The sequence below is a fragment of the Chroicocephalus ridibundus genome, chromosome 2 (genome assembly GCF_963924245.1).
Source record: "Chroicocephalus ridibundus chromosome 2, bChrRid1.1, whole genome shotgun sequence".
Lineage (NCBI taxonomy): Eukaryota > Metazoa > Chordata > Aves > Charadriiformes > Laridae > Chroicocephalus > Chroicocephalus ridibundus.
This window is the reverse complement of record NC_086285.1, coordinates 99,589,057-99,609,462: the sequence shown is the minus strand read 5'-3', so window position 1 is coordinate 99,609,462 and position 20,406 is coordinate 99,589,057. Positions and strand designations below refer to the sequence as shown.

The 20,406-nt window shown below is 41.6% G+C and overlaps 1 protein-coding gene across 1 annotated transcript in view; it reads left to right on the top strand.

Annotated features, from left to right (window-relative positions):
* The first annotated feature begins 2,099 nt into the window (after positions 1–2,099).
* Positions 2,100–20,406, top strand: part of CLPTM1L (CLPTM1 like) — a 28,094-nt gene continuing 9,787 nt past the window's right edge. Inside the window, exons 1-11 of the mRNA XM_063326309.1 lie at positions 2,100–2,357; positions 3,271–3,371; positions 3,979–4,168; positions 5,423–5,565; positions 7,561–7,639; positions 10,698–10,815; positions 13,489–13,583; positions 14,768–14,852; positions 16,557–16,660; positions 18,734–18,799; positions 19,885–19,935. Of these exons, the coding sequence (XP_063182379.1) occupies positions 2,169–2,357; positions 3,271–3,371; positions 3,979–4,168; positions 5,423–5,565; positions 7,561–7,639; positions 10,698–10,815; positions 13,489–13,583; positions 14,768–14,852; positions 16,557–16,660; positions 18,734–18,799; positions 19,885–19,935 (1,221 nt within the window). The 5' untranslated portion in view covers positions 2,100–2,168. The remainder of the gene's footprint in view (positions 2,358–3,270; positions 3,372–3,978; positions 4,169–5,422; positions 5,566–7,560; positions 7,640–10,697; positions 10,816–13,488; positions 13,584–14,767; positions 14,853–16,556; positions 16,661–18,733; positions 18,800–19,884; positions 19,936–20,406) is intronic.

Sequence of the window (20,406 nt, the reverse complement as noted above, 5' to 3'; positions counted from 1 at the left end):
CAAGTAATTTATTTGCTCTATACTTATGAAAGCAGATTACACTAGAAAATGTTTTAACTAATGCCAGAGGATGCCATCAAAAATGCAGTAAATTTTGACAAATGCTTATTCATTACAAAATGGCAGTGATTGACATAATTAATGAAACATTACAGATGTGTAAATGCACAAAATGCATGCACAATTTCTATCTTCCAAGGGTGAGGATTCCCCTACTCTGACATCATCTTTTTTTAACCCTGTTTTTCATAGACCCATAAAATGGTTTGGGTTGGAAGGGACCTTAAAGATCATCTAGTTCCAACCCCCCTGCCGTGGGCAGGGACACCTCCCACTAGACCAGACCTGTCCTCATGGGGGAGGTGCTCCAGCCCTCTCATCATCTTCACAGGCCTCCTCTGGACTCACTCCAACAGGTCCGTGTCCTTCTTGTGCTGAGGGCTCCAGAGCTAGACGCAGTACTCTAGGTGTGGTCTCACCAGAGCACAGTAGGAGGGGACAATCACCTCCCTTGACCTGCTGGCCACACTCCTTTTGATGCAGCCCAGGATGTGGTTGGCTTTCTGGGCTGTTAGTGCACATTGCCAGCTCATGTTCAGCTTCTCATCCACCAATACCCCAAGGTCCTTCTCCTCAGGACTGCTCTCAATCCATTCCCCACCCAGCCTGTTTTCCTGCTGCTTGCCAGGGTAGCGTGAGGCCCGACAGAGGCGACAGGCTATAGCCCTGGCTTTGCTTCTGTGCAGCAGCAGAGCCCTCCTCTGCTGCTCCTGCCACCGTGCTGCTTGGTTCAACAAGGCACCAGTGGGGTCTGAATCTGCAGCCAGCCCTTCCTCGTGGCTCTCCTTTCAGTGTCTTTTCAGGTGACGTGGTCTGCTGTCGTAGCAGCATGAGCCGCGAGCCCTCACATCATGCCGCCTTCTTCTTCCCCACCCTTGTCTTCCCTACTCTCTTCTGTTACTCTCCACTGCTTTCTTCACTTAAATAAGCTGTCCATCTTCACCTTCCCCTGCGTCGTGTAACGTGCATGCAATAATGCCGCAGACTGCCCCTGCCCTTGTGCCCGTTTTCTCGCTCATGCCCACTTCTTCGCTCATCTGCGTTGCGGGGAAACTCCCTGTTGTGCCACCTCGCTTGAGCTGCCGGGGCAGTCACCTCTAAGCCATGTTTGTGCCTTTTCTGCCCCCGCATACCTTCTGTCCAAAGCACTCGGCTGAGGTGTATCTGAGGTATGTACCTGCGTCACCACTTTCTCCTGGTTCATACCACCTGCACAGACAGATGAAGATCACAAGAAATAGTCCTTTTTTACTCCCAGGGCACAGCCTGGAAGAGCCTTCCCAGCTCCCTTGAGGGCCTGCGAGCGCAGGGCGTGATGGACAGCCAGGCAGCAGCACTGCCCCTGGGCTACTTCCCTCACTCACGGATGGAGGGACCCCGGCCCCTTCCCTCCTTCTGCCTACTGCCACTCTCCCTCGGTGTTTGCTCCTGCTGCTCCCGACCTTTTTTTATCATATTGCACTACCTTTCAGTCTCTGTACCAAAGGTAATCTCTTGTTAAGACTGCTGAAGGATTCATTATTATTATTATTATTCCTCTACATTAAGTCCCAAGCTGTCCCTGTCGTTCTCCTCTGGTTGCTGGCTCCAGCAGGGGCCCGGTGCCGCAGAGGGGCCTCCTCTCCCCCTTCCTACCCTGTCACCGCACTTGGGCTGGCCGCCCTCACCTCACCTGACGGGCCCTTCCCGGACCTGGATCGTTGTCAGGGGCCCGAAACGCAAAGTGCGCTGCCAGCACGGCCCATCCCCTCCTGGAGGGGCCACAGGCGCTGCCGGGGGAGGGCGGACGCGCCGAGAGCCGACCCGCCGCAATCTCTGCCGCCCGCCCGGCGCCTCCGCCGCCGCCAAGCGAGGGAACATGGCGGCCGTTTCCCCTCTCCGCCTCCTTAGCGCCCCCTAGCGGCGGTGGGGCACCGCCCGGCTGACGTCACGCCGCGACGCCGCCCGGTTGCTAGGCGGCAGGGCGGTGCTTCCTCCGCCCGCCGGAAGTGACGGGCTGGGCGGTCGGCTGCGTGGGGGATGCGCGAGCGGCGGCAGCGGCGGCGGGGCGTCCGGGTGGATCCCGAGCGGGGCTGCGGGGGCGGGGGCGGGGGTTGGCGGCCGCCGCCATGCTGAGCCGCAGCTCGTTCACCAGCCTGGTGGTGGGGGTGTTCGCCGTCTACGTGGCGCACACGTGCTGGGTGATGTACGGCATCGTCTACACGCGGCCCTGCCCGGCGGCGGCGGGGGGCGGTGGCGGCGGCGGCGGCGCGGCCGGCTGCGTCTGGCCTTACCTGGCGCGGCGGCCCAAGCTGCAGGTGAGCGGGCGGGTAACGGGCCGCACCCTGCTTCGGGCCCTCACAGCGGACCGCCGGCGGAACGGGCTGGTCGGTGCCGGTGGCGGCCCGCGGGGAGTCGCAGCAGCGCCTGCCAGGGCCCTGTCTCCGCCGGCGCCGCGCTGACAGCCGGCCGGCCCGCCCGCCCTCCGGCCGCCTCAGCCCGCCTTCTGCCGCCGTTGGGGCCGCGGTTGTGGCGGGGCGAGCGGGGTGTCCCGGGCGGGCGGGTGGCTCAGGCGGCTGAGTGAAGGACGGGGGGGACGAGAATTGTGTTTTGTGTCTTGATTTCGTGTATCTGGCGGCAGATACACGGGAGAGAGCAGGCGGACGGCAGAAACGACTCAGCTTACTCGGGAATGTTCGACTGCCAAGTATAGGTCGTCCTATAAAAATGTGTTTGGAGGCCGTGTTATAGTGCGTTTCTGCCCCCAAAAGGAGGGAACAGATAACTGAGAGCTATTTTAGACTTTTTCCGAGTATGTCATTTTCCTTCCCGGTGTATAACCATCACGTGACTAGGGAAATTAGTGAAGTTGGAATACATACACATCTGTACTCTAAGCATACTAACGCACGCACTTAAAGGAAGGGATAACAGTTTTAAACTGAAAGAGGGTAGATTTAGATTAGATTTCAGGGAGAAATTTTTCACTGTGAGGGTGGTGAGGCACTGGAACAGGTTGCCCAGGGAAGCTGTGGATGCCCCATCCCTGGAAGTGTTCAAGGCCAGGCTGGATGGGGCTTTGAGCAGCCTGGTCTAGTGGGAGGTGTCTCTGCCCGTGGCAGGAGGCTTGGAACTAGATGACCTTTAAGGTCCCTTCCAACCCAAACCATTCTGTGATTGTAACGTAATATGTCTGTACTCTGATTTCTCTATGCTGTGTTTTGATTTTAGCTAAGCGTGTATACTACTACACGGTCAAACATTGGTGCTGAGAGTAATATAGATCTGGTTTTGAATGTGGAGGACTTTGATATTGAGTCCAAATTCGAAAGGTAGGTATCCGAACTATGAGTTCTTCGTTTAATTCTGAAGGATGTGTCCTAACTAGTAGTTACATGTACAGAAGTATGCATGAAGCAAGGTAGACTGTTCATGATGGTTGTTTTGAAAGAGTATGGTTGTTGTTCTCACATTCTTTGTTTTGAGGTTAAAGCTATTTTTGCTGTACAGGCTATTCATAAAGTAGTAACCATGTTTGCCATGCTAAGGCAGGAAAGATGTCAGTTGGATTTCAGCCTTAGAGTTCAGAACAAAGTGCTGCTGTTAATAAAAGCAGTATTTTTTAGTTAATTAAAGGTTCCTAGGATATTTCATGAATGAAACGTTGGTAAAGTGCATGCCTTGGTGGAAATGATGTGCTCAGTTTACCTGGTACTGAGGAATAGGCTCTTAGACAAACTTTTCTTACATTGAAAAATCATCTTGTAGTTGCATGAAACAAAGCTTGCAAAACAAAGCTACGCTAGCAAGTACAGTATCTTAAGATAATAGTAAAACTTAGGAAATGCAAATATTATGATACATACTGGACTATGTAAATTGATCCCATATTTCAGCATGTGCTATGTTATCTCGTAATGTATTTATTATGTATTTCAGGACAGTGAATGTCTCTGTACCAAAGAAAACACGAAATAATGGCACGTTATATGCATATATATTTCTTCATCATGCTGGCATTTTGCCTTGGCGTGACGGTAAGCAGGTGCATATAGTAAGCCCTCTGACCACGTACATGGTCCCTAAACCAGAAGAGATTAATTTGCTCACCGGAGAATCAACCACACAGGTAGGTGATTTTTCCATCTATAGATGAAGAACTGAACACAAGTAGCGTCTTTTATAGACACTTCTCGCATTGGCATCTGCTGTGCTTGCATCTTTACACTAATGATGATATTAGGACAAAAAAAAAAAAACCACAAAATCGAAACCCCTCCTCCTGATTATCAGCTAATAGTAGACCACTCAGCCCAGCAGAGGTGTAGAGCCCTCTATAACACTGGCTGCTATTAAAACACTTCCTTAGTTAATGTTAATTACTACTTTAAGGATTTGTTTCTTTTGGTAGAAACGCTGTATTGTTCTGTAACAGTATGACACTGCTTTCCATAGTGAATTGGATTCATGTGAAATAATATGCTTTGTTTTTATAAAACAGAGATGTGAACTTGATTTTGACATTGGTGACCAATGTCAAATTGCTTCTTTTCCTTTAGAATGTTCTTACTTTTCACTTCAATTCAAGGGAGTAAGATAGTATCCTTTAACAAACACTATGATTACTCACTGGGGGGCGAGGGGCGGGGGTGGGGGGAATGTAGTCTTATTTAATGAAATACGTGTGAATGGCTGTTGTACCTCGTGTTAGGTGGAGCTTGAGAATTTCACTCTGTTCTTCTTTGGGATCTGAAATACACCTGTAGCCAGCAGTGCCATTTCTAAACCCTGTCAGAATGAAGTTGAAAATGAGTTGAGGCTGGAGTTCAACACTAGAAGTCAGAACAGGTGGTGTTCATCCAAAGAAAAACAAGTAGAATGCCGTGGTGATAAGCATCTGCTGAAAGCTAAGGTTGTACTCGGTTTCAGCACTGCTTTACACAGTGCTTGGAAGTTCAAAACAAGTGGTCTGATCTTTTTAATCTCAAAAATTAATGCAGTTGATCATCCACCATAACCTTTTGACTGTTTTGAAGTAACATCTGATTACTCTGTGGTCCTTATGTCAAAGTGACCTTTTTTGACTAGTATCCACATTCCTAAGGTATTAAGATTAATTAGCTGAATATTCATTCTTGATGAACAAGGCTGTGAATAGGCACTGAAGTTTTTTCAGTGTCAAATTATTGTGGGCCTTTACAATCCATTCTATCGTATTTGAGCAAAATACTTGATCTGGTCAAAATTAAGGTAAAGTGTTTCTTAGTGGACTTCTGTTTTGTGATATAGTTAGTGACTCTGTAGTTTCTGTGAGTTAGAGTATGATCCTATTTAAAATTCCGTATTGTTTGTCAGTATGTATGCCTGTATTTTATTTTTAAAGCAAATTGAAGCAGAAAAACAGACCAGTGCCCTAGATGAACCTGTCTCTCACTGGAGGTCAAGATTAACGTTGAATGTCATGGTGGAAGATTTTGTGTTTGATGGATCATCCCTTCCTGCTGACGTTCACCGTTACATGAAGATGTAAGTCGATGACTGAATTTTACTAGATTGGTTAGTGTAAACTTACTACACGTTTCTTCAGAAATCCTCCTTGGCCTACTTTAGTATTTTATGTTTAAATTGGCACTTAGGAGACAAGAATAGGTACTCTTAATGCTTGCATTTTGGTAGTGACAGTTAGTAAGATATTGTGTACTAGAAAACCTTATTGGAGATATCTTGTTCCCGGGCAGCAGCTCAGAGTTTAGAATAATGTTTTTGTGTAGAGTTATAGTAAGAGAAAGCAGAACTACAAAGAGACAAGTAAAGTGCTACAGCAGACTTCATACCTCCTTGTTCTCAAATCATACTTCTGGCCTTTAAAGCAATTACTGTCCCTTGACCTTTCCACTTAAACTTCGTCTGCAAATTGCTTGTACAAAGTGATGAAGAGGTGCAGCTGATCTCCTATGTCATCTTTTTTCTCCCTTTAAGATTTGCTTTATTTTACTTTGACAGCATGTGTTCCTACGTTACGTTGCTTTCTCAAGAAAATACTAAAAAGCAGGGATAGGTTTTTAGGCCACTAAATGCGGGCAGTAGCTTCTGTTCACAGCTCGCTTAAATTACTTCCAGTGTTAACTATATAAATAGTGCGGTGTTGGCTTGTGCTGCTGTATGTTGATGCCTTTCTCTACAAGTATCCTGTTAAATCCAGAAGGAGTTGCTTAATCAGCAGACCCTGGGGTTCTGAGATAGCTTCCCAGCCAGAATAAACAAAATTAGCAACTTATAAAATAGGCCCATAACAAGAAGAGGTTGGACTGGGGTTAATGAACGAGGATATTCTTTCTGGTCATGTTTAGATACGCATCAGTGCTGTTTTGTTATTGCATTACACAGGAAATAGTTTAGATATGAAATACCCTGCTGCAATTCCAGTAGCAGTAGCTTTAATTGTAGTTATTATATAGAAATATAAACCTCTTCAGTTAAGTAACCAAGCAGTATTTCTGAGCCTCAATTTAGTACTTTTCTATATTACTGTTGCTCATTGTATATTTAGTAGTCAGTCTTTCTTAGCATGCATAGAGACTTTTTTCTTTTGTCAACAACTAAAATTCAACTTCAGGCTTTAAAAAAGCTCTGTTATGCTAGTTCCATAGACTTTTGCCGAGAACATCACGGTGTAGATAACTGCCTTTCTAGTGAAGAACATTCAGAATTTGTCTCTCTTAGGGCATTAGGCTAGAAAGTTTTCTAAGATACTGACAAAGAAATTGCTTATAGGTCATGATTTGCTAAATACCTTTCCAGCGGTCAATTCTGTAGATGTCTCAAAGGCTGGGAAGTTTCTGTTGGTTCCATGAAAGTTGGTGAGGTGGTAGAGCAATCCAAGCGAGAGCTTCTGTTGAGGAGAAGGCAGAGAAGATTTCTGCTCCTTGTGCAGTCTCTCCAGTAGTATCTAGCCTTCCGGTGTGCATACCAGCCATCGTGTTCATAGTCCCATGCTAGCTCCAGCATGTGCTGTTGCTGACCTGATGGATGTCATTCAGGGTGCAGAGGGGTGGGGGAGGTAGCGGAGAGTTGTCATTGTTGCAGTAGGAGAGGGATACTTGAGACAAAGGATACAAATATATGGTGGTAAACTTCAGCACGTTTCTCTTCAACAAACTTTAAATTTCCTCTACCCTTGGTCATGCAACAGCTTCAGCATCATCACAGCCAATGTCATTTGTTGTTCTCTTTTTTTTTTTTTTTTTTTTTTTTGCTTATTCTGTCTTTATCCAGAAAGGTAAAAACAAACTAAAAAGAGAAATGTGACATGCCTGATTTTTTGTACAGACATCTCTCAGTGAAAGACTCTAGGCTAGTGGCTTCTTTCTTTCTTGTGTGTTAAAGGAAAATGTGCCTGAAAAGATGGCGGGAAATATCTACATGGGTAGATCTGAAAGTGATGAATGAGTGCTAATTTGAATAAAAGTAGTTTTCTTTTTAGATCACTACAGTCATAAAATCCATGTTTAAACATCCTAGGGTTCAGTTGGGGAAGACAGTGCATTACCTTCCAATATTATTTATTGATCAGCTAAGCAACAGAGTGAAAGATTTGATGGTGAGTAATAGAATACCTTTAATTACATTTAACAGTTCTGATAGTAATCTTCAATGTTTTTTTTAATTAAGATTTTGTCATAGGTTGTTTGCTGTAATGAAAAAGTATAAATTCACAAAAGAACTCTATCAATGACTGTTTAACTTAATGTGGTCAAGTGTGGTAACTGCAGAGGCTGGGTCTGGGTTTTGAGGCTCTTCTCTTGTAGAATTCTCTGCCAAGCACTCCCTCGTACCCCACCAAAAGATATTTGGATTCCACTGCTTTTACCTTTTTGGTAGACATGGAGGACATCACTGCAGTAGCAGCTGTGGTGGGAGCAGTCTCATGAGCCATTTGACTCCCTAAACTGAAGAAGTTGTGTTAGCATCCCAGAGTTGCTTCCAGTACCTTCTAGGGAAATGACCATACTGAACACAGCTGATACTGGAGCTACACTGAGATAAGTCAGTAGCTGTTCTCTTATGTCCAGAAAATTCACTTGTGGTTAAGTTTTCTGGTGGTACTCTCTATCATGTTAGACTAACTTGAGCACCTGGCTGTTTGGTCTTACAGTACATCCAAGGATTTTGTTTGCTGAAACAAATCAGGGCTTAGAAACTTCAATAATGGAATTACAGAAGGATGAGGTTGAATGAGGTTGCTAGTCCAATGACCCTGCTCTGAGTAGAGTCACCTGGAACAGGTTGCTCAGGACCTTCTCCAGTTGGGTTTTGGATATATCCAAGGATGGAGATGCCATAGCTTCTCTAGGCAATCTGTTATAGTGTTCAGTCACTCCTGCAATTAAAAAAAGGCATTTTCATACATTTAAATAGAATTTTCTGTATTCATTTTTTGCCCAGTTCTTCTCCTGTGGGAAATTGTGCAGTTCCTTTACTACAAGTTACCCATTGCAATCCATTGCCTCTAAACTATGTTCATCTTAGCATCTCTTAGTTAAGCCCTGTGGTTCTTTTCAGTTGCATTGACTGGAATTTAGCAATCAGAGTTTCTCAGAGCAAAAGTCTTTGTGAACTGTTAAATGAGTATACCTGGATTCAGCATCTTCTAGATGGAAGTCTTGATAGATGTAAAATTTCCATAGACCTCCTATATTGTCTTTCCAATTCATTAGCTTTAGCTCAGACAAAGAATTTGTTACTTTTTGTTGGGGAGAACCTTCTTTGAGAACTGGTATCCCCATCCCTGCCACTCTTTTTCAGCAAAACAAAGTCCTGAGGATTTGTTACAAATCTTGGTAACAGATAGCTTTGTCCAGTGTTTCTTTAGATATACTTTTGTGATGTCTTTAACAGTGGTCGTTGTCCTTTGTTTTAAGTTTCTTACCACAAATCGTTCAGTTCAGTACATTCATATGAACTTCTAACTGGTCATGTAGCCTGTTTACAGATAAGTCAGCATTCTCGTGTTATTAAAACATTGCTGCAGTTGTCATGCATGTCACAGTTAATGCTGTTGTAACTCACTGCCTTAAAGTTATTAAAGATCCTGAGAAGTGCTGCAAAGACTATTCCATCAAAACGGGCGAACTTTGCCTTCAGCGCTGCCTTATGTGACTTCTCAGTAGTGACTTGCCAAACTGCTCGCAAGCGCTGCAGAAAGAGTGGTCTAATAGTATGTATACTGTGAGATAAAGAGGGGTAAGTGAAGAGCAGGGAAGGATAAGCGAAGAAGGTGATACAGCTTTTGTGGAGCAAGGTCAGCGTTTGACTGTAAACAATAGGGGCATAGACACTACCTGTTTGGTATGCCTGACCTAAAGTCAGGGAGATGAAGATGCATTTTCCCTGCTTGTGCTAGGCTGTGTAGATTTTGAACTGACTCTTATTTTGACCCAGATGGCAGGTCTTCTGTGGTAAGTACTGTAGTCTAGAGGTTATGTGTTCCTCATGTTCTTAAATGTTCTTGCCAATGCTGGGGGTTTGGGGATTGCACAAGATTCTGATTTAACGAAGAGAAAACTTTAAAATTCATACTGCTGAGCTTGCTTCGTTTACACACAGTTTGTAGTACTGATAAAGTAGAGTGCTAGAAGTAATATGTGATGTTCTGAGGCCATACTACAAGAGTAGGTTGTATTTCAGAAGCTTGGTAACTTCCTAGTTTTCAAAGGTTTGGCAACAGTCACACTCAACTAGGTTGTCAGGCAGCACTTGTGGACTTTCAGTTGTTTTTTGAGACAGAGTTCATTCTTCTAGTCTTTATGTGTTCGTTTAATTTGCTTTTGGTGTAGTCTTGAGCTATCCTTAAAAGTGTAAAACATGCTGCCTGAACTTTTCCCTAGGTAGCTGTGGAGGATTCCAGCATCTGTGAGGACTTTTTTTTTCTTTGTTTTAAACTTATTTGAGAGACGGTCACCTATCACGCAGAAGGAGCTGACACAATTTAGCAAGTGTAAATGATACAGGAAGATTAGATGAAATTTATTTCTCTTGGAGCAGGAAGAAGGTTGCTGTGACACCCCATGTCCCAAGTTTTGCAGGCATGTGTGTGGTGCTTTCACCACTCTGAGCAAGTAGGACCATCTTGCTTCCCCACCTTTTGTTTTGTTCTGAGTTGTTGTAACTTTAATTTCTCTCAAAACCAGCCTCAATTTAGTAAAGTTTTGACTTTGGCCTTTTGGATATGTTTGTTTGGTTTTTTTTTTAAATCTTCTAGCTTAAGTAATCTTAGCATATGGGTTCAGAGAACTGTCAAAAGAGAGAATTACCTTAAACACACTGTTCCCACTTGAGCTGAGACCAGCAGAGGGAACTTTGTGTAAACGTCTCAGAGGCATTTGTATACAGTAACAGTGAGGTTGCTATAAGAACTCAAACAGAATAAGCTGATAATTTAACATTTCTTGTGGGGGGAAAAAAAAACAAAGACTTCAAGCACAGTATAGAAGTCTACGATCTTATTCCCTTTCAAAAAACAAACTGACCTCCTAAAATACCGTGTTTAAAGTATGGTGGGATATAATAATTTTCCTTTATTTTTTAAAAAATGAATGGAAATAATTGTTGCAATTTTTCTGCTATTAAAAATGAAACTATATCTTTTTGAAATACAGGTTATAAATCGTTCAACAACAGAGCTACCTCTTACAGTGTCATATGACAAAATATCTCTTGGAAAACTCCGATTTTGGATCCACATGCAGGATGCTGTGTACTCCCTCCAACAGTTTGGTATGTTTTTTGTCTTTAATGACTAGCACAAAAAAACCATCAACCCCTCAATTTTTTTGCTTGTAAGTACATAAATGACACTTAACTCTTTCTAGTTAGCTGGTGAAAAGTTTTAATGCAACAAATCTTACATTGTTTTATCTTAAGTTAAAGATGGAAATAAAATGTTGACATGGTAGGAAACGAGAATACAGAGGTGAATTAACCATTTTTAAAATAAATTTTATTTGGATGGTATTACTGTAAAAGCATAAGAGGCCAAAATGGAGGAGAGAATTTTCGCCACGGGTTTCCCCTGTCATCCATGGAACAGAAAAGCTGCATCAGTGTTACATGAACTTTGATCTAAGCTATGTATAGCTGGTCGCTGGAGCCATATACCTACACTGAAATGCAGGTAGGCACAGCATAGTCTTTGGGCTCAAGCTGAGCATGAAGAAGGAGTCTGGGTTCTGATCATACTCCTTGTGACACTTCAGAACTGGCTGGCCTCTCACTTTGGCTCAGTTACAAATTTATAAGGTGATTCAGATGAACTGGAGGTTTTACATGCATAAAACTATTACATTCCGTGTTTTGCTTAAATGTAATCAAGTAAGTGTACACTTTCACTCTGAAGCTCATATGCTCTGTGTTGGTGATGGTACAGCCAAGCTGTTAGTGGTTTTAAATGTTTGTTCCACTGATACACACCTTTGTGAGTCTAATCATCACTCGTAAAAATATGCATCTTATTTTCAAGATTATCTTTGCTGACTCAGTTTTCTCTCACTAGACTGCTGTTGGCTTCTTTATGGTAGAGTTAAGCAATTACATCGTAACTGAACTGGTGTTGACGTATATGAATGTAGGATTTTTTCCGATCCTCTCTTTTTAAGCTCTTCAGACAGCAAGTTGAACTTTTTTTTCAGGCCAAGAGATCTTAAAAGCCTCTGTGCTGTATTATTTTAATTATTCTTAAATCATTCCCAATTTATCTTTTTTCTTTTATTTTTTAATGCAGCTAGTTGCAGTATGCTACTTGTTTCCCAAGAGACATATGCAGGGGTAATGCTGCTTCCATACTACTCAGTGTTGGGTTTTGTTCACCAAAATTTAGTAAGAGGGAGAGGATTTGGTTATTCACTGTCATTCTGAACATTTAAGGCATCGATTCCTCTGAAAAAAAAAGCCCCACAACTGTTTTGGTTCAGCACTAGTTTCAGAGTGTATTGCTGTAAGACACAGTACCTGTATACAGTGTTAACTGAGAGTCAACTTTCTCCATTTCTTTTGCAGCACAAGTTTTTCTCATGTTTTATTGGGGGAGGGAGGGCAGGTAAGGAATAAGGTCATCCTAGGTAGAATCCAGCTACTTCTCCTTATCTCAGGCTAATGTATATTGAAGCTACAAGTATATCTGCTTAAAATAACTGTCTTGAAAGAATCAAGAACTGCTTGTTCAGAGTTTGTGTTGGGGCATTTGGCCACCATCATTTCTCCATAAATTTTTGTGAGCCTCCTCAGAATGGCGTAATCGAAATTTTCATATTCCATGTCTTGGATGCACATGTATATCCAGACCTGTGATCCTAGGAATACCTGCTCTGCCTGGAAAAAAAGCTTACCTAAGATGCTGCTTGTTCTCTCTAAGTATGCAGGCAGTGAAATGTAAGGTTTAAAATTTTCCTTTTGGAATAACTTACACAAAGGTCACCTTAGCCAAACTCCAAAATCACTTGAAAATGGGTAAGTTCACATTCTTCTTGCTGTGATGAAGGACAGCCGATATGACGAAGTAGATTGGTACTGAATTCAGCGGTGTCATAACTAGCACCATTGCTGTAAACGCAGCATTGGGTATTTTCTGAGAACGATGGATTTCGATCACAGTGGCTGGAACTTTCTACTTCATGAAGAAAGCATCTTAACACTGTCTGAAGGAGTTCAAAGTGATGCTGTATCTTCTGGAAAACGCACTTCTTGGTGCTGGCAACCATATTTATCATGGAGAGGCTCTAACTTTTTTTGAATTAGTGGTTGTCCAGTACATAACAAGAAAGCAATATTCTTCCTTTAGGAGAATTGATAGGACTGTAGAGAATATGTATTCATCTTACAGATCATGATTTCTGGAAGATGCTTTGCTTTTTTCCATTTGTTAAAGAAAAGCTTCTAAGTTAATTCTGCAAGGACTGTCAAAAGAGTTGATGTCTAATCTGGGGTCAGTGCTGTTGCACATACGGACATGTTTTCCACTGACCTTTGTTGTCCTCCACAGTGTAGTCCTTTTCTCATTTTCTGGTTTTTAATGTGAAGCTCACTTGTCTTATGTATCAAATTAAACCTCAGAGGCCAAGTTGAGTAACGTTTTTTATTTCCCACTCGGGCCAGAATGACTTCCTGTGTCTTGCCATTAGTGTCTCTGGCATTCAGCTTGCGTTGTAGTTACACAACATGTTAAAGGCACATCAGTCTCCTTGTGACTGATGGGTTTGTGTAAGGCAAGCCAAATAACTGGGCAAAATATAGGTAGACTTGCATTTTACCAATAAAGCTGCCATTTTGTTTTGGATTTATAATTCCTTAATGAAACGTGTGCCAGTGAAATAAGATTCCTTTTATGCTGTACTCTAGCATGGTAGCAATTAACAGTTTACTATTTCTGGCATAATTACTTGTTCTTTTTCTTAGGGTTTTCAGAAAAGGATGCAGATGAAGTAAAAGGAATTTTTGTTGATACTAACCTGTACTTCCTGGCTTTGACGTTCTTCGTAGCAGCATTTCACGTAAGTAGAGAAACTTTGGTTTTTAGGAATTGCAGCATATGAAATAAAAAAAAAAATTAAAAAAAGGGGGTGGAGGGTAGGTTGAACTTCAACTGTCTCATTTATTGAGAACTGTTATTGGAAATAGTAATTTCAGTAGAGCAATAGAAGAGGTTTCTGGTACAAGTCAGCTGTATTTCCAATGCCAAGTTAATATGAAAATCTCAAAGAGGTTAGAAATATGAGAGAAAACTAGATATAAACTAAACAGTCTTGACTGAAATGTAAAACATTTAGCGTCATTATCATACCTATTCTTTTAGCTGAACCGAAGCACCCAGAATTAATATGCCTGTCAGCACTGGTTTGCGTTTTCTGCTAAGCTGAGTTATCACAGAGGCATAGCTCGGGCACCAGCACTAGGGTTTGAGTCTCTGACTTCTAACCCCTGGAGAAATTTAGATCAGCTGATCTAGGTTACTTCAAAAATTGTCACTGTAAAGTGCAGAGCTTGTGGCTCTAGGCATGGTTGGTTGTTGTTGTGTCTCTCTGTCAGCATTGTGTGTGTCTTGGTTTAAATATGAATGTTTATTTTACTGAACAATTTTAGACTTCATAGATCCCTTCCAACTGAACTATTCTATTCTATTCTGAACAGAAATACTGAGAATACTGGAAAAAATACTCAATACAAGTAAATTTAATGCTACTATGTCCTTGAAGTACAGATCAACTTCTTGGTGCTGAAACAGAGGAGAAAATTACTTCCTATATTTTAGGAATGTTTTAAAAACTTTATTACTATTCAAGCCTAAATTAACCATCAGTACTATACAAAGCACTTTGAATCTAATTTGGTGTGGCTTTCCCTGGTCTGTCAAGGTGGTGAGCAATTCCTCAGGGTCCTCAGTTCTTCATCCTCTATCATGTGTTACCCTGTATTGGGTCACTAACTTCCTTTACAGGATGCAGCATTGTAGTAGTAGCTGGAATTCCACCTGTCATTTTGCACTGCTTTTGGAGCTTGGGCTTCTAAAACAGTTTTTCTTATTAGCTTTTGTTTGTGGTATTTAATTTTTATTTCTGAGGCTTCTAAAACAGTTTTTCTCTTGCAATTCCATCTTAAATGCATTTTGAATAGTTCAGATGGTAGTCTTTAACTACTACACACTTGAACAAATGAATGTGTTTCTTGCTATTTGCAGCTTCTCTTTGATTTTCTTGCATTCAAAAATGACATCAGTTTTTGGAAGAAAAAGAGGAGCATGATTGGGATGTCTACAAAAGCAGGTATGGTCCAGAATGCGAAGTGTGCATGTGCTATCTAATATCTACTGTGACTTTTTAGTCTTACTCTAAGTTGAAACTTTGTAGATTCACCAAGATGGCGAAATGGGATGTGTTTGCATGTACAAAGAAGATGCTGACAGGCTGGTTCTAACTTTGTTAGCATGGTGCTCAAGTATCACTTGCTTTTAAGCACTCATGTCACTTCTGAGGTTTGACTGTCTTACGATTGAGAATAAGTTTAATACTAAGTCAGTCACCAGGTGTCCTTTACTGAAGGAACAGAAAAATACTTTTAGAAAAGAATGAGGACCAGAAAAACTCTCGTGGGTGGAGAGAATGTGTTGTCACGGGTAATGCTGTTCTGCAAGTCCCATGTGTTCCTTGTAGATAACTACAGGTTCCAAAATATTTTTGAGGGAAAATGCTGTAGTGTAACACTGTTTTTTGATTTGGGCTTTGGTGTAAACAGGAGCAGTAGAAGCTCCTGGGGAGGGCGGGGGCGGGGAGCATGGGAGGGTTGAGTTGACTTGGATGTAGGAAAGATGAGAGAAACATGGTGTGACGTCCTGCCGAGCCTTCCTAGAGACAGATGAAGGTCGTAGCCAGCCCTGGATGCTTGAGGTTTAACACACCGCTCCCCAGCCTTGTTTATTGTGCTAATACCTACTGCTTGTTTTCCTAATAGGTTTTTTACATTCTAATGATAAACCAGAATGATAAATCTGGAGTCACTTGACCTCTGAGACTATCCCTAATTCTATCATATGTACAGATTGATTGAAACATGTGAGGAGTACCAATTCCAGGAAGAAAATTAGGCATTGTAAATTATGATGAACAGCAACGTATTTTTCTCATGTGGAAAGTCTGTTTATTGCCTTTGTTTTTGTAAGGCATTTATAGTGCTGTTGGCATATGTGTGCCAATAAGTTAGTAAAAATTCAAAATGCTCCGTGAAGTTTTGGAATTAAGTGATAAGTGTTAATTGCCAGTTTAAAAAATGAGTAAAGTCAAATTGGAAAGACTGAGTGACAAAAGGTTTTTTAACCTTACAATTAAAGCATTGTTCTTCAGTCTCCAGTAATTGATGGTTCCATCTTCTCTTTAGCAAGCCTTAGTCACCTTTCTGCCTGTGTCTCCTTCTTGCCCTGAGGAAAAGTGTGACAGGCAATTGCTCTGGAATGGTACAGTGTAATTGTTGATGTCTGAGGGTGTTGTAGCTCTTCTCTCTTTCTGTTCCTGCTTAGGGGGATGGATATTCAAATCTAAGAAATAGTTGGTAGGCACTTACAAGCATCCAAGGTTTTGCAAAACCTGAAAAATAACCCTAAAATAATACTTCTTAACATTTACAAACATTAAATTAGTTGCATGAGTTTCAAAGACTGAAAATACGTTACCTCACAGCCTTTCAGTTTACTCGAAATAAGAATCATGAATGTAGTTCATAATAGTACGGATATATTGCTGAGGTACAGAAATCTTCCTTAAATATTCCCACTTTGTGATAAGGATTTCAGAAAATGTTTTTGTTCCTTGTTTGCCCGGAGGTATATAGATTACTGGCTGTTTCTAGGACTACTTGATATATCAAGATGTACGTAGAAGTTCATGCTTAAACTGCCAAAGACGGAATTACAGTAAATAGGCCAACAGTCTTCTGTTCGTTTAAATATTAATAACCCTTCTGTTTTTTCTGTCTAGTGCTTTGGCGGTGCTTTAGTACTGTGGTAATATTTCTTTTCCTTTTGGATGAACAAACAAGTTTATTGGTACTGATCCCAGCAGGCATTGGTGCAGTGATTGAGGTGAGTTCTTAAAGCTCTAGAACCAAATATTAATATTTGCAGCAACATCCATAGTTTATTGTAAAAAGAGAGTGGTAAAATAGTTACTGGAATACTGTAGTACGCTGTCTTAGCAGCATTGTTTAACTGGCTTTCAGTGGAAAAGAAGATTGTGTCCCTTTATCAAATAACTAAGCTGGCAGTGTCAGGTTTTTCTGGCATCGGCCAGCATGTATTATGGAAACCAAACAGAGCTACGCTGAGGTTCCTTCCTATCGCATCATCTGATAAGCATTGCTCCTGACCAGGCATGTATAACCACGTCAACAAGCCTTCACGGAAACAGTTGTCAAAGATCAGGCTACGTGCCATCAGACAGTGCAGCAGGTCTGCAGTGTTCTCCCTGGCCGTGACTGAGGTGCTTGGGGAAGGAGGGAAAGGAGGAGACAGCTGGCCGTGTCTCCAGCTGGCCGTGTTCACTATTCCAGCAGACCATGTCTAGTCGGTGGGTTGCAGGTACTGCTTAGAAGCCCTCTTCATCTGTAGAAAAGCACAAAGTCAACAGTAATGGGAAGGGGAGGTCTCTCTACCTAGCATTGCCTGCAGATCTAATTACTGCTCAGTATTTAAAAATAAATTCAGGACTCTCATGTGAAATTTCTGACTACCCATCTGTTGTAGTTGCAGATAATCCCTGTGGAAACGGAACAGTTCAGAATTTTTAGTCAGTGATTAAATTGTTGTATGCCAAGTCACAAAGTGATGCTTAAATTTCAGCTGATTGTATAAGACAGATTAAGGTCTTGTGAAAACTATGAACTAGTGGTGTCCTAAATAGTACCATTTCATTGACCGTAACATTATTTTTCAGTAAGTTGAGATTTTTAAGCCTGATGTATTTCTGTGTGTTGGGTTTTCTGTATCAGATTTGCCAGTGTTTTTGTTCCTATAAATAGAAATTTAGTCTTATATTTCAAACTTCCTTTAGCTGTCTGAAATTTTAACAGTTTCAGGGATTGCTTTTGCATTGCAGGCTGGGGGAACTGGGTTGAAAGGATTATAGAGGAACACTGTGTGGGACACTTAAATGGAGGGGAAGTGTTCTGTAGGTTCTGTTGCAGTAACATATCTCTCCTCTCAAGTGATGGTGAGATAACATGGTTGTCTCAAGGTGATAATGAGCATAAGGAGTATACATCTCAAAGGAATTTGTCTGCTGGGAAGAGCTTTTTCACAGCTTGTTCTTGACACGTTTCTCCTGCAGTACTAATAGTGACATTGCTTCTGTAATAAGTAACTTTCTTGCTTGCATCAAAGATGCCAATAAAGGATCACCTTTACCATAATGCTCTTTTTTGTTTGGAAAGCATGGTGGGTGAGAAGAGAATATTGGTGTATCTAAAGTTAAACAAACCTTGTCCACCAAAAGCTTCACGGAGCATAATTCTCCTGGTGGGCTTACTGCATTGCCGAAGTTGTTGAATCTGTATAGCAGGGTGGGTGCATGAGTAAATTTTCAGGGGCACTGAACCTTTGGTTACATTAGGGTCAAACTGATGCAGCTTTACAGTTAGCAGCCAAACAATTCAGTGGATTCACTGACTTTTGCTTGTCACCCACTACTGAAATGTAATGGCCGTGTAAGTACCCATTTGGTCACTGTTAGGAGTTCTGAGGCGCCTTTGTCTTGCAGATCCCAGCTGGCCTCGAAGAAGGCGTGTAAAAACTTGCTTGGCGGGTGGTTACTGGAGAATTCTCTAAATGCTTGACCTGGGGTGCATGCAGCTAACCCCCACCTGAGCACCACAATCCAGACATCCTGAAAGGACTATATTATTTCCAGAAGTACATCATCTGATATGGAGACTTAGTAGTGCACGCTCCCAATGTATTACATGTCTGGTGACACAGCATTTGATTTGTATAGAGACAGGCAGTGTGCTGCAATCAGGCTGTTGCTGCTTTACAGAAAGGGTGCTTAAAGTAGATATTCGGGGGTCTGCATTCTGAGTATCTGAATCCTGTTTAAGACATTCCTTTGGATAATTCTTTATGTGCTTTTTTTTTTTTTTTTTTTTTTTTTGCTAATCACAGCTCTGGAAAGTGAAGAAAGCTTTGAAAATGACAATTAAGTGGCAAGGGTTGAGACCCAAAATTCAGGTATAGTAGACATTGGCCTGTTAATGATTACACTCTTGAGCTTTCCGTATGTTTCCAGGTTACTCTGCAACTTGGCTTTTAGTGAAATGAAGATTAAAAAAGAAAACCATAAAAGTTTCCTATGTACATCTTCTCTTTATTGGTGGCTTAATCCAAAAGCTGGATGAGCATTTTCAAACTTTTGAATTTCTTTGATGAATTTTGTAGAAGAAAAAGCTATTTGTACTTATGGTATGAGAAACTTCAGAACCCCTCTGTCAGTCCTGCTAAATCTTAACAGGGGGGACTGTGCTCCTGCCACTGTGTTGGAAAGACATTCTTATCTGGCATCGTGATTTGAAGTAAGAAACTGAGGTTTTTATGAAGCTGTAGGCATAACTTCTCCGTTGTGGAATTAGTAGATGATGTGACATGTTCTGGGGACAGGACAGTCTTTGACAAATCCTCTGGAAAATTTAAGTCCTGAGACTGCAGGACATGCAGAGGCAGGTAGGATTCAAATTAACACTTTTTAAAGTACAATTTACATTGAAAGTTTCCCTTGTTGGTAAGAGAAACAGTTGTCTAATCTTCAGTGTTTACTTCACAAGTACTGGGGTTTTGTGCTGCTTGCAGTCTGTGCATCTTGAGTGGCTCATAGCTCTGGTTGTTCCTTTGTCAATGTTCAAGGAACTGTGTTTAAGCAGTCATGATTTCTACAGATGTGGAGATAATCTGTAACTGACCTCTTCGTGCGTGAAAATGGTTATGGTTTTTAATAATGCCTTCCTGTATCTGCCAGATTCTTAGCCACTTGACTTTACTTTTCCTTTGTGAACTCTGCTGTCTCAACGGCATTTTCCTAAGCAAAGAAATCCTGTATCTTTGGTGTAAAATATGAAGGGAAAAATTAAACTTTTTGCCTACCCTGTATTTGGCAGGCTGCACAAGGCACTTGTATGACCCTCTTGTACAGAAGCTTGTAAGAACTTTGAACTGTTACCTAGCTTAATGTCTAAGCAGTTTAGATCCCTTTTTAGGGAGTTGGACAGCAAGTGCTTTTTCCCGCAGTTCTGTCTTGATTATGCATTTTATATGTATTGCAGTTTGGTACATACAATGACTCTGAAAAGAAAACTGAGGAGTATGATACCCAGGTAAGAGGGAATCCTGTGCCTTCTGATCTATAAAGTCTACGTATGTGGCATGTTAACTGACTTGTTTCACTCGTTATTGCTGCAAGTGCATTTTCCATTTTCTCATAGTTGTCAAGTGGATCATCATTATGTGGATGATCAGATAGTGAAGATTTATTCTAATAATTTATGAAGAGATTTATTCTAATAATTTATGAAGAGAAGCAGTGAAAGAGTTGTTAGCTGAATTTGGGTGAAACATTTCTCAGAGAAGCAGAATTGCAAGTGACTTATCTGAAGAGAAGTAGAGAGTCTTCATTCACCAATTTAAAAATTTATATTTGTATTCGTGTTTTATACTGGAGGAATGTTCATGTGCTTCCTAATTCATGAAAGGAGTTGAAGAAATCAGGAAGTTAAGCAGAGAGCTTTTCTTAGACTCTGATCTTCATGCTGCCTCTTGTTGCTTATGGTTGAAGGTCCTCGGTGGTC